The sequence below is a fragment of the Limulus polyphemus genome, unplaced genomic scaffold (assembly GCF_000517525.1).
Source record: "Limulus polyphemus unplaced genomic scaffold, Limulus_polyphemus-2.1.2 Scaffold5746, whole genome shotgun sequence".
Taxonomy (NCBI): domain Eukaryota; kingdom Metazoa; phylum Arthropoda; class Merostomata; order Xiphosura; family Limulidae; genus Limulus; species Limulus polyphemus.
In genome coordinates this window covers 47,147-60,344 of record NW_013671356.1, presented here as the reverse complement: position 1 = coordinate 60,344, position 13,198 = coordinate 47,147, and the positions used below count along the sequence as shown (strand labels likewise).

At 30.1% G+C, this 13,198-nt stretch overlaps 1 protein-coding gene across 2 annotated transcripts in view; it reads right to left on the bottom strand.

Annotated features, from left to right (window-relative positions):
* Positions 1 to 1,087: 1,087 nt before the first annotated feature.
* LOC106472933 (cactin-like) overlaps positions 1,088 to 13,198 on the bottom strand; it is a 57,971-nt gene continuing 45,860 nt past the window's right edge. For both annotated transcript variants that reach the window (XM_013933603.2, XM_022401468.1), the window contains exons 12-17: positions 9,326 to 9,475; positions 7,374 to 7,483; positions 7,046 to 7,230; positions 2,158 to 2,326; positions 1,572 to 1,733; positions 1,088 to 1,336 (exon numbers count right to left, since the gene is read on the bottom strand). In XM_013933603.2, coding sequence (XP_013789057.2) covers positions 1,226 to 1,336; positions 1,572 to 1,733; positions 2,158 to 2,326; positions 7,046 to 7,230; positions 7,374 to 7,483; positions 9,326 to 9,475 — 887 coding nt within the window. In that variant the 3' untranslated portion in view covers positions 1,088 to 1,225. The remainder of the gene's footprint in view (positions 1,337 to 1,571; positions 1,734 to 2,157; positions 2,327 to 7,045; positions 7,231 to 7,373; positions 7,484 to 9,325; positions 9,476 to 13,198) is intronic.

Here is a 13,198-nt window from a genome sequence, read left to right as displayed (position 1 = left end):
CAAAGGGTGTTCTAAAGTGATTGAACCCACCTGTGTGGACTTTGACTGTGATAAAAATAAGACTTGTTTTGAATATACTATTTTAAAACAAGTGGATTGTGTGCTGTCTGTTTATTGTTGAAATTTATGGCCAACAAGTCACAGACACCTACTGTAAAGACTCCAGCCCTATAAAAACCTGACATTTGTTTTTACTTACAATATAGCATGATGTGGGATTGTAGATTATTGTAAAAGTGCAAACAATCCTGTTTATGCAATAATATTCCTAGCTACTTACATGGCCTCTTCATTGCGAAGTCAAATATTCCTCTTTAATTTTTAGTGACCTTACTATAAACTGTCAACATTCACTACAATTAATATTTTCTGGTGGATTACTATAGTCAGAAACAACTTATCCTGATTAGTCCAAGTATTTCAAATCATTCAGTATTCATTGTTTTTGATTTTTTATGCTTTCTCTAGTGTGTTTCAATTGTTTCTACATTGATCTGTGATTTAACGGTTTCACAACATGCCATATAAAATCATAAGAATCTCTAACTATGGACAAAGTATTGCTCAAAACTTAGCAATGAATTATTATTCTCTTCAATTTGCAATATTCGTTGATGTTGGCTAGCATCTGTTATAAATTTGTGTGAAAGAATTTACAAGACTTATCTAACTTTTAATTATTCTTGGTTTCTTTCCTTCTATATTCTTCAGATATTCATTTGTTTAAAAGTGCAAACCTACACAATGGGCTATATTAACTGTGCCACTGTGGACATTGAAACCCCATTTTTAGCATAAGTCCTCAAGCTTAACATTGAACCAGCAGGGGTTTTTCAGAAAGTGATCATTTTCATTGTGATAAACAATGAATAATCATATTTGGTATGTTCGAAAAAAAATGTCTTTCTCTATAAAGGCTCCAATTTAGGTAAAAGAATTATATTGATTGAGTTGCACAATATAAAATAACATGTTTTTAAAAATTGGTAATCATCCTAAACTTTAGAAATAGTAGTATCAAAAAGTAAAAAGTTTTTCATACATCAAATATTTGGATGTTTAAAAACAACAAAATACATATCAAGGTATACACTACTCCCTTTGTTAGCTATGACCAATTCAGAAAAAATATATCACCAGTTGAAATTGAAATGTCAGCTGTTATTAATGTTTAAACCATGTTTTCTGTTTTGAAAGAATGAGTTATGAAACAGTTTTTGTAAACTCAAGTATAAATCAGGAAGTCACTTACATTGAACTTGTATCCTTGCACAATTTTTGGTGGTGGGTTGTCCATATCATAGTGAGTTTGATTGTATTTATTCCATTCAAAACCCTGTTCAAATACACAAAAAGCACAAGTAAATTGACTGTTAACATGTTGTAGAGATGTTTAATATATATAAAGTTCATGAGTGTCTTTACTAAAACCACCATTTCTAATAAGTATTTCATAATATTACAAAACAATATTAATTTCTACTAATACAGATTAAAAAATCTACACCATATACGTGAGATATGGAGTAAAATAAAATCAAAACAACATATATATAACAAAAAAATCTTACCGTATGAACCCTATTGAAATAGCGGGGTTTACGTGGCCGATATTTATCAGACCATAGGTATATTTTATCCAGTGGAGACTCTACACTGAATACGGCCTCTTCTCCATCCATTCCTTTTCTAGCTTCTCGTTCAAAAGCTTTTTCTTCAAAAGTTAGGACATCCTAAATGAGAAAAAAAAAATTGTCTTGATAAAAAACTACAATGTAACCACTACTATTAAAGATTACTTTTAATTTCATGTTAGTGGAATATCAGGTACTGAAAAGTATCATTTTATCTTAATATCTTTATAGACCTGAAAAAAACCTTATGATGAGTTGGTCAAAGAAACTTCATGTAAAGGACATGGCTGTAAAGCTCGTACCTTTTGTTCTGTAACTGTATTATAGTAATTTGAATTCTGATGCATGATTAACCAAATTCTTCGAAAGATATTTTAAGAAAATTTGTGTAGACACAAACTTCTTCACAGTATTTAGTTTTATTACAAGCTTAAGTTATTAGCAAACTTTACATTTCCAAAAACCTCAATAATGTGTTAGAGAAAATTAAAGGTTCATCTTCTTTACAAAAATCAACACTTACCTCATATGAACCTGTTCCTATCAACTGTCGTCGAGCAAAAATCAGGCGGGTCATGTCTTCTTCTGGATTTGTTAGAAGTGTTCCAGGTTCTAGACTAGACAGACTGATGTACTGAGGGCTGTAACACCCAATTCTGTAATCTTCTTCACTTTGTTTTATTGGATCTACTCTAAAAGTGAAGACACAGATCAATATAAAGATTAACCATGCAGTCAAATCTAGTGAATGAAACTTAAAACAAGTATACACTTTAGTTTCTCACTAACACAGTAAATATTCTGTGTTACCACTACTGAGTTAGCTGCTTCCTGCTAAATTAACTTATTGACTTGTCATTATTTATGGAATTATATTCTCTTTTTTTTACACTATGAAAATTTAAAGACACATATTTAATCCTACATGCATGGGAAGGGGGCAAAGTGTGCATGCCATGATCTTTTACAGAGTGTCATTCAATATAGTATTGTGTATTTGAAGTCAGTTTATCAATTCTTCATTTTACCCTACATTGTTGAATTAGCAGCAGTTTGTGGTAGAGGAGAGTAAATACCAGACACAAAATACCCTACGTGCATGGGAGGGGGCAAAGTGTGCATGCCATGATCTTTTACAGAGTGTCATTCAATATAGTATTGTGTATTTGAAGTCAGTTTATCAATTCTTCATTTTACTCTACATTGTTGAATTAGCAGCAGTTTGTGGTAGAGGAGAGTAAATACCAGACACAAAATACATGGATACTGAAAGAAACTGCAGATATGCACCTTGGAGGTTCTAGAGGTTATGCAAATGCAAACTTTACGATGGACAAAAATATTTCTATTCTTCACATGAACATCACCTTGAACTCCGACATCTTTGAGTCAGACTGACATTGTCAATTCACAGATATATCTTGAGTACAAATATTTTTGTAACACATTGTTTTTTGTGTACAAAAAACTTGTACATTTCACTAAAAACCTGCCACATTTCATGTAGATAAATATACTAAATTCAGAATTATGGTCAACATCCCTTCTCCAATATATACATATTCAGTTAATAACATTCTGTTCTGCTGGAAACATTTAAATCCAATGAAAATTTACAAATCACATAAATAAAGCTGGTTTTATATTTGAAATAATATTTTGGTAGCTTTATAAATTATAAGCGTGTACACTGAGTTAGTGTTTTTGGTTCTCACAAATTTTACTTTTACTTGAATTTTAAATACCCTTAAAATTTTAAGTATCCTTTCATCAATTATAAATTTGTTGTCAATAATATGTTTTGAGGATAAAAGTAACATATTTCTTTGTACCCTTAAAGGTGAAATTGATTTTTTCACATTATTAAATATACATTATAGTTTAATTAAGTGTAAAATAAATGGACATCTAAAACATTTTTCTAAATATTCCAGAATAAAAATCTCAAATGGTGTAAATTAATTATATAGAACAGAAACATAAAACAGACTTCTTTATGCACAAGAATAAATTTGACAAAATTAAAAATGTATTTAGAAAGTTGATAAAACTGTAAATAAGAATAATAAATGGAAAGAAGCTATGTCACTGAAGTTTTCTTATTCATAAAATGAAATTCTAATATGTAAGTCTGCAACGTCTTTTTAGAGTATTTTATTTCTCACCAAAAATTTATCATTCAATGCAAAACATAAAGAAAACATTGCTCTACCAAGAACTGAGACAAGAGGGAAGTGCAAAAACATGTCTAACAGTTCAATTGATAAGTGAAAACAATTAGCAATTAATACTGAAACATTATAAAAGAAAGGCGAGAAAATTGAAGTAAAAACAGAAACAAGATAACATAAATTTACTCTTTGCTATTAGTGAAATAGATGACAAAAACCAAAAAATTGCAATAAATTAATCATAAAATAAGAATTAAAACAATTTTGTGAGAGAAGAAAATTTCAAACTATAAAATAGTAAAAATGTCTTAGGCAGTAAACCATCTTAAAATCAAGTCTAATACATCAATAGTGGATATTAACATTTAACCTGATGTGTATGGGTGAGGGTCAGAGTGTACATCACAACATTTTATTGAATTTAAATAAACAACTTTATTATCGATTTATGCCAATAAACTTGGATCAAAATGTGGTTAGTTAATCCAATTTCAAGATAACATAATTTTGAAAGGAAATATTTAAAGACATTTTCAATCTTCACTTTTATGTATCATATGATACTTGTTCACTCTGAATTGCCCATTTAAACATCATTTTCACCTCTATTTGAGATTCTGTGTTTTAATACAAATTACAAACATATAGTGTAGTCACTGCTAAGATGTAATCTAATTTTATAGCCTTCAATTGATTTGATTCAAAGATATAAATCAAAGTCAAACCCACACACCATGCTCTCTTATCACACACTGTATTTAAAAAATGTCAATAATGTTCACTGACGTTTGCTATCACATTATTTATAACCAACAGAAAGATTTTAATTTACTTGATTACATAAAATGCTAGCTCGTTCTGACAACAACTTTTAAATCATTCAGCCTACAGATTCAAAGTTACTTATGCTAACTAAGTTCACCTCAAACATGTTAAAAAAATTATTTTAACACACTTGTATTAGTTAGAAAGCCAGTTAAGTTATAATAGTTACTAATGCCAAGTTCACCTCAAACATGTCAAGAAAATTATTTTAACACACTTGTATTAGTTTAATTTTCTTGACATGTTTGAGGTGAACTTGGCATTAGTAACTATTATAACTTAACTGGCTTTCTAACTAATACAAGTATGTTAAAATAATTTTTTAACATGTTTGAGGTGAACTTGGCATTAGTAACTTTTTTATAACTTAACTGGCTTTCTAACTAATACAAGTGTGTTAAAATAATTTTCTTGACATGTTTGATGTGAACTTGGCATTAGTAACTTAACTGGCTTTCTTTTTAACACACTTGTATTAGTTAGAAATCCAGTTAAGTTATAATGAAGTTACTAATGCCAAGTTCACCTCAAACATGTCAAGAAAATTATTTTAACACACTTGTATTAGTTAGAAATCCAGTTAAGTTATAATAAAGTTACTAATGCCAAGTTCACCTCAAACATGTCAAGAAAATTATTTTAACACACTTGTATTAATTAGAAAATCAGTTAAGTTATAGGACAGTGTATTCTTTGTGCATATTATTAATTTGTGTTCTAAACTGAATATTTGAATTCAACAGAAATTCAGTAAAACAACTAACAACAACCATAATCAGAAATTAAGGTTAAATTTTCTTGAGGTTTTGAGTGCAAAAAAGTAGATCATCATCAAGCACTAATTTCTTGCTTTTTGTATATTTTTTATTTATTGTTATAAAAGTAACTAAAATATAAAACTTCAAACTTATTAGGTTAGATAAGAAACATTAATGAAAAAAGTTAAATAAAAATATTCCTTAGTGAGGTTTGCATGCAAGCTGCACATGCACTGAACTAGGCATTCGTCAAGTTTATTACAGCTTGTTACATAGGTTTAGTAGCTAGACATGATTCAAAGAACAATAAAATAATAAGATTAAACAAAGACAGGTTCAAGCTGTTATGAAAAAGAGGCTTTTACAATCTGCAGTTATTCTAAAAGAGTAATTTAGATTTATTTCATGTTTTTATGTAGTGGTTACAAGGTTGGTCAAATGGACAGAGTCCATATAGCATTAGAGTAGAGAGGATAACAGATAAGATATAAAGTTTTAATGAAAAATACTTTGACAAAAATTACTTAATCTTACCTTGTTTCTATTTTTATTTTCTATATCTTTTTTGTTTTAATTTGCTTTGCTAATACCAACTGCTAATTTCCTTGTTTTAGACACATTCTCATACTTTTATACTTCACACTCTATTCTGAAGTTTTGTTCTTTGTCAAATGTTTAAACCCTAAATGAGTTCCAAAACCATACCCTAAGCCAATCCAGAGGCAACATCCTCCTGTGAAAAATGATCAGTACATTTGTGAAATTGAAATCTTTGGACAAAAACGTCACTGCAATGAAGTTGACTATATACTTTAGTGATGATAGCAAGACTGTAAAGAAAAGAATTTAAAACTGACAAAAGCTCACTATCAAAACGTTTGAGCATTTCCAGACATCCACAGCTGTTTTTATGACAAAAATAACAAAGAAACTGGAATCCCAACATTCCCAATTGATCACATATAAGTCAAGTCTCCCAGAGCAGCCTTTCTTGTGTTTAAACCTGGTCTTAGAAACTGAGTTCCACAATCTGTAGAAGGTTTTTGGAAAACTTGTCAAGTTGTATGTTTTAAGAGTGACCTTCAATGTTTTCACAAAAACTCATTACAATAGAAATTGTTTTGTCTGGCAATAATTTGTGTGCATGGCTATAAGACTAAACACCATTAACAATGGAAGAGGCAACTTTAGGTAAGTCAACATGGGGCATGGAACATCATTCTTAAAAAGTGTGATAAACCCAAGTAAATCATTAAGGTTGGTGTGTGGTTTCTTTTTATACTCTAGATGTACTATAAATTATGCAGATTATTTTCAGTTATAAACCTACTTAAATATTACAAAATATTAGAATATATGTTAAATATTACAGAAGGCAGTTAAAAGTTCTATTTGAACAGCCTTATTTAAAATCGATAAGACATAAACATTTAGGTTAAGTAAGAAATACTGGGAAAAATCATGTAACCATCAGAAAATTCAACTTAGACTGTTACATCTGCAACAGTTAAATTGATTGTCAGTTTAATGCTTTGGTAGATAATTAGCAGATATAATGGAAAGTATAAATCTGAAAATAATTTGGTTGATGTTAAATACTTATATTCACATGTCAAACAAACCTACAAAAGAACATATAGACCATCACAGAACCTACTCCTCTGTTTGTGTCTCAGCTGGCTCTTCTTCAGAAGTTTTCTCTTCATCTATAACTAGATTTTGTGTTTCTCCACCTGGTGGACATTCTTGAGGAAGAGTCTGAGGTTGTTGTTGTGACGTGGATGGTTCACTTGGAATGTTCGTGTCTATGCACGGAAAGAGAGGCCCACTCTCTACCCCTTGCTACAACAAAACAAATTCATTAAGAATACACCAATAATGTACAACTAGCAATATTCAAGATAGCCTCTTTACAATTCTGTGGTGAATGTAATTAGCAAATATGTCAGTTAGGATATAATGTTATTATGTATGAAGTTCTGTACCTCCTGCTTCAGTTGGAAAAGCTTTTTTCTGAGATTATCTTGATGGCGTTCTCTCAACCTCGCTCTAGCCATGAAAGCCTTTAGTCGAGATAACAGTGTTTCCCAATATCCTAAAAGAAAAGAGGTTAAAGTTATATGACAACAAACAAACTTGCATTAATTTTTGTAATACTATTAAACTGTTCATTAAATTGTGACAAAACAGTGTCAAAATGCTCTTATATATCCAAATCTTTGTAATTCATAGCTGTTTCAAAACATGTCATTCCTTAGTGTTCTTACTGTGATAAGATTAACTTCCACCTGAAGAAGTATGGTGATAACAGAAGCACCACGATCTGCTTAGAAGCTTTTGTCAACAACACAAAATTACTTTACCTACGTTGAATAATTAAAGAATGTGTAACATTCAGCAGATTCAGCAGTGATAAGATTAACTTCCACCTGAAGAAGTATGGTGATAGCAGAAGCACTACGATTTGCTTAGAAGCTTTTGTCAACAACACAAAATTACTTTACTTAAGTTGAATAATTAAAGAATGTGTAACATTCAGCAGATTCAGCAGTGATAAGATTAACTTCCACCTGAAGAAGTATGGTGATAGCAGAAGCACTACGATCTGCTTAGAAGCTTTTGTCAACAACACAAAATTACTTTACCTAAGTTGAATAATTAAAGAATGTGTAACATTCAGCAGATTCAGCAGTGATAAGATTAACTTCCACCTGAAGAAGTATGGTGATAACAGAAGCACCATGATCTGCTTAGAAGCTTTTGTCAACAACACAAAATTACTTTGCCTAAGTTGAATAATTAAAGAATGTGTAACATTCAGCAGTGATAAGATTAACTTCCACCTGAAGAAGTATGGTGATAGCAGAAGCACTACGATCTGCTTAGAAGCTTTTGTCAACAACACAAAATTACTTTGCCTAAGTTGAATAATTAAAGAATGTGTAACATTCAGCAGATTCAGCAGTGATAAGATTAACTTCCACCTGAAGAAGTATGGTGATAACAGAAGCACTACGATCTGCTTAGAAGCTTTTGTCAACAACACAAAATTACTTTACCTAAGTTGAATAATTAAAGAATGTGTAACATTCAGCAGAAAGCCGTTTCTTTTCATTGCTTATAATGCAGTTGAATGACGGTAATTTTAAAGTAGGATATTCAAAAGTTTTTGAGGAAAATTTCAGGTACTTTAACACTAAATGTAAAAATAAAAAGGAAAACAGAAATCTATCACCTTCACAATGTAAAGCTATAAACAGAAGTTCAAACAAATGTATTATTGTTTACCTTCAAAATAAATGAAAAGATATATTGGAAGCTTCAGAGCATTAAATAAAAACAGAATAAATAAGAAGTGTGTAATAAATAGCATATCAGATCCACCTATGGCTAACTTGTTTCTACAGCAATCTTAGGACTACTGTTTTCCAATATTCTGTCAGCTTTCAGTGTTTAAGCCCTAACAATTAATATTGTACAACAAAAGTTATTTACTATACGAGCCTGACAAAGACAGACCAACTTCCCTAAACAAGCAGTAGAAATAATTCAGTGCTATACATGTATTTACAATTTTACTTTAAAATATATATTTCAGATTTATGTATAATTTTCTCACAGAGGAGCTACATTTGAGATGTCACTAGTGTTCTGCATCACCCAAAGTTACTTAGTAGTAGTGTTTGATGATAAACAATAAACAATCCTTAAATACTGTATGAAAAGTATAGGCTGCCAATAAACCAAAATTATAAACTAACTTTATAATGCTTAAGTTATCTATAAACTATAATATTAAAGGAAATAAAAAAAGTTTTGCATTTTTGAAATCAAAAATAAGAAAAATTAGGAATTTTAGGAGAAACATGTCCTATATCATAAAATATCTGCAAAGCACCTTATTTTTCTTTTATTATAATAAAACACAAATTCTAACCTATATCAACCCCTTCTTCACCACTACGGATTTTACTTTCAATTTGATTGTAAAGTGCTTGTAGTTGGTTGGGCGTTTTTCCCTTGAAAACACTGACAACATCAGAGCTGACTGCAGTGTTTATTCCTTCTCTCCTCTCTCTGATTTGATCTGAAAAAATGTCAATTTTGATTCTTATATTCTGATTACAGATGCAGTGTATTATTAATATAGCAATAATAAGTTTATATAATCCATCAAAATGTTAAACATTCTAAACTGTTGCAACAAGAAATGAAACTGTTTAGTTTATAAAAATCAAGTATTAATTTTGGAAAAAAGCATTTAAGCAAGAAAGAAAATTCTTTAAAATAATAATGATTAACACATTTATCTAAGCTTCCAGACTTTATAAAAGACTATGTGCTGAAATATATAGACACTACTTATTTCAAACCTAAATGATGGAAACTTCAGTGTTTATAGATTTGTCTTCTAAAGAAACACTATATTATTGGACTCAGTGACAAGTTGAGTATTAAATATAACACTAAAAATGTCTTTAAGACTTTCACTACAAACTGAAATCCTACACAAATCTACTATATAAAATTCATAGCCATCCACAGTCTTTGAAAAAATTGAGTTGCAAAATATTCTGACCAACTGATATTACAAATATGATAAAGTAATTGCCAAAAGAAAATTTTGAGGAACTAATTATAAAGCAGAATAACATCAACCTCCAACAAAAATGTTAAAATACCATGCACTGAAGAACAGTTTTTGATATATCTATTAAAGTTGGGCAATTAATGGTTTTTGCTAATTGATTAATCAATGGGTTCATTAATTGATTGCATGATTAGTAAGAGCCCTTTCCAGCCTCCTGGGACATGCTACCTTTATAACTCCTTGAAGCACTGTATTATTCATGATATTAAACTTCATAATTTTCATCTTCTTTTGTCTTTTTTTAAATTGTCAAATTACCCTTCATTACATATGTTGCAAAAAACATTTTTTATCTAAAAAATTTTGCCATAGATTTTTTAAAGATAATCTTTAAATGTTAAATGATTCACTAATATCAACTAAACACCATTACACAATCACTTTTTTTAATAATACCAAGTAATCGCTCACTGAACTTCTGTAAGCCAAATAAATCAATAATTGAATAATAAATAAAAACATTTTTCTATCATCAACAAGGATAGTGATATTTTTATTTAAAACATATCATGATTGTAATTAGAAATAATTAAGTAGCCAGTCAGCCAATTTATTTATGCATGTTCTTTGAACTTAAAAATAATATTCAATAAACATTTGAGTGGTTAGAATATTTTTCAGTTGAATTGCATGCTTACTAAACAGTAAACTTATCAGATTTGATGAAACATAATATAAAACCCACATCTTTACAACTGTTAAAACTCTATAACACCATAGTATATCTATTAAATACTAAAAACACCATAATTTTAAACAAAGAACCAAACATCATGCAGCTTCTGTGTTTCATACCGTATATAAATTCCTGTGTGTTGGTAAATGATTTGTACCTGATGATGACAAAACTTTCTACAAGCATTGTACATTTGTTGTTGTGTTAAACTTGTAATAAACCTATCTCTAAACTGTATAAGCTTACAGTTATCCGATCTCAAGTTATCTGATGTTTTATCATGCAAGAAAAGTTTTGTAGTTTTCAAACTGATACAATTTGACACACAAATACTTTCACAATTCTCAAAGGACACACAGTTTAAAATCAAAATTCACCATAAGAACACACACATTGGCCTCTACATCCCCTGGAATTCCGCTCATGATACCACGTAAAAAATCAATACACTGAAAAACCTCATAAACACAGCCACAAGACTGTTCAATGAACTATATAGATGAAGAAATCAACCACATAAAACATTCCTTCATTCACACCAGCAATTGTTGAAAAACTCTCCAACATTCATTACAACAAAACTCAACTCATGAACAAAATAACAAACCCAAAACAGAACATTACACTGCAGTTTACCTTTTGTCCCTGAAACCAGCTCAAGAATTATCCACACTTGGACAAAACTAGCCATTAAACACAATATTCTTGTTAACATCAAATTCTCTCAAAAACCCGGCCCTAAATTAAAATCGTTACTATACAAAAATTATTTAGAATCACACAATACCAACGCAATTTACAAAATAACATGCAATAACTGCCCAGAATTCTACATAGGAGAAACAGGAAGAAAATTGGAAACCAGATTCACAGAACACATTAAAAAACCGTCCCATCTTTTCCACCATTGCAACTCAAAAAACTATAGTATACCTATTAAAAATGCCTTAATTTTCAACAAAGAACCAAACATAAACAAACAAAAAATCAAGGAATCCATCTTAATTGAACAAAACAACCCTGCTCTAAACCAACATGCTTGGGTGCCAAGATACCTCTTCTAAGTCATGCAACAATATCCAGTCATGTGACCTCTTTGTTTCATACTGTGTATATATATGTGTCAGTGTAAACTACTTGTATCTGATGATGACAAATTTGCTGTTATGTTAAACTTATATCAAAGTCTTTCTTCATTACATATTCAAGCCATCTCAAAGCATTATTAGTGTCAAAGTGGGTTCCTCGTCATCAAATTTGAATTCAATAAATTGATTAAATTGGCTTCCTCTGATTTATCTATGTTATAACAATACTTGACAGTAGCTTTTTTTTAATTTTGTAATTTTACAGTACTTCTACTTAAAAATTTATTTGAACTGGCCATTCTGTTATTAACCTTTCATAAACATGGGCCTTGATTTTGTCACAATTGTGATAGATGCTAATCTGGACAATGTCTATCTTCACATTGATCTCTTGGCTTTGGTGACATTTGAGCTGGCCTTATGGGTTAATTACCAAAAAAACCATGTGGTAAGAGGGAGCTGTCATAAATGCTTTCTAGCTTGTGACTGATCAACTGTCAGAGAAGATATTATTGCCCAAATCAGTCTGTCTTTAACCCTCTCCAGACGAGTCACAGGTCAAAGGCCGTGTCATTGCATTTGTTGACTTGCATTTAAAGTTATATTGAACTACTATTTCATGAATTTATGTCAATAAGTTTGTTATCGAACTGTAGATTATAATTCAAATTTTAGTATTATACATTATTTAATTTCTTAATTTAAAAGCAAATATTAAAAAAACACAGATAAACATCAATTTTTGTGTGTCACATGATATTTGAATGCAGCACTGGTTCAAATGGGTTGTTTGTGATGTCAAAATACAAAATCTGCAGTTTTGTGTGAATTGGGAACTCAAACTACTAATATTGACAAGCTTGAATATAAAATAAGAAGTCTCATCTTTTCTGTTTGCTAAGATATTGCTCCTGTACTGAATTAAACACAGTGGCGCCACCCACCTTTTTCCATTTACGGAAACGGTCCCTTATATACACTTAATTCAATATATAACATGTTAATAGCCAACTGAAAGTTTAGAATGTCCCCCTAGTAGCTTTCTCAGCCATTTTCATGTGTTAGGATGCCACCTCATTCTTTTAAACCAAGATTTCAAGGAGGTAAGTTGTGTCTTTAGTCTACTCGAAATTTCATATTTTTTTAGACCCTAATATAGCTTAGTACTAAGCTTGATAAATTATAGTGGAATCATATTGTATTAATACAGTAATTTATGATTTTTTAGTTATTCAAATCTATATATAAAAACCTAAAAAATTATTTGTTTCATATCCTGCACGTGAAAATTTTAAAAGGCTTAACAACCTACGTCATGCAGCAACTGAATACAAACGTCATAACTAGAAAAGATAATTTTTGCTTTTACTTCTTTATTTACTGCTCTATGTTTAA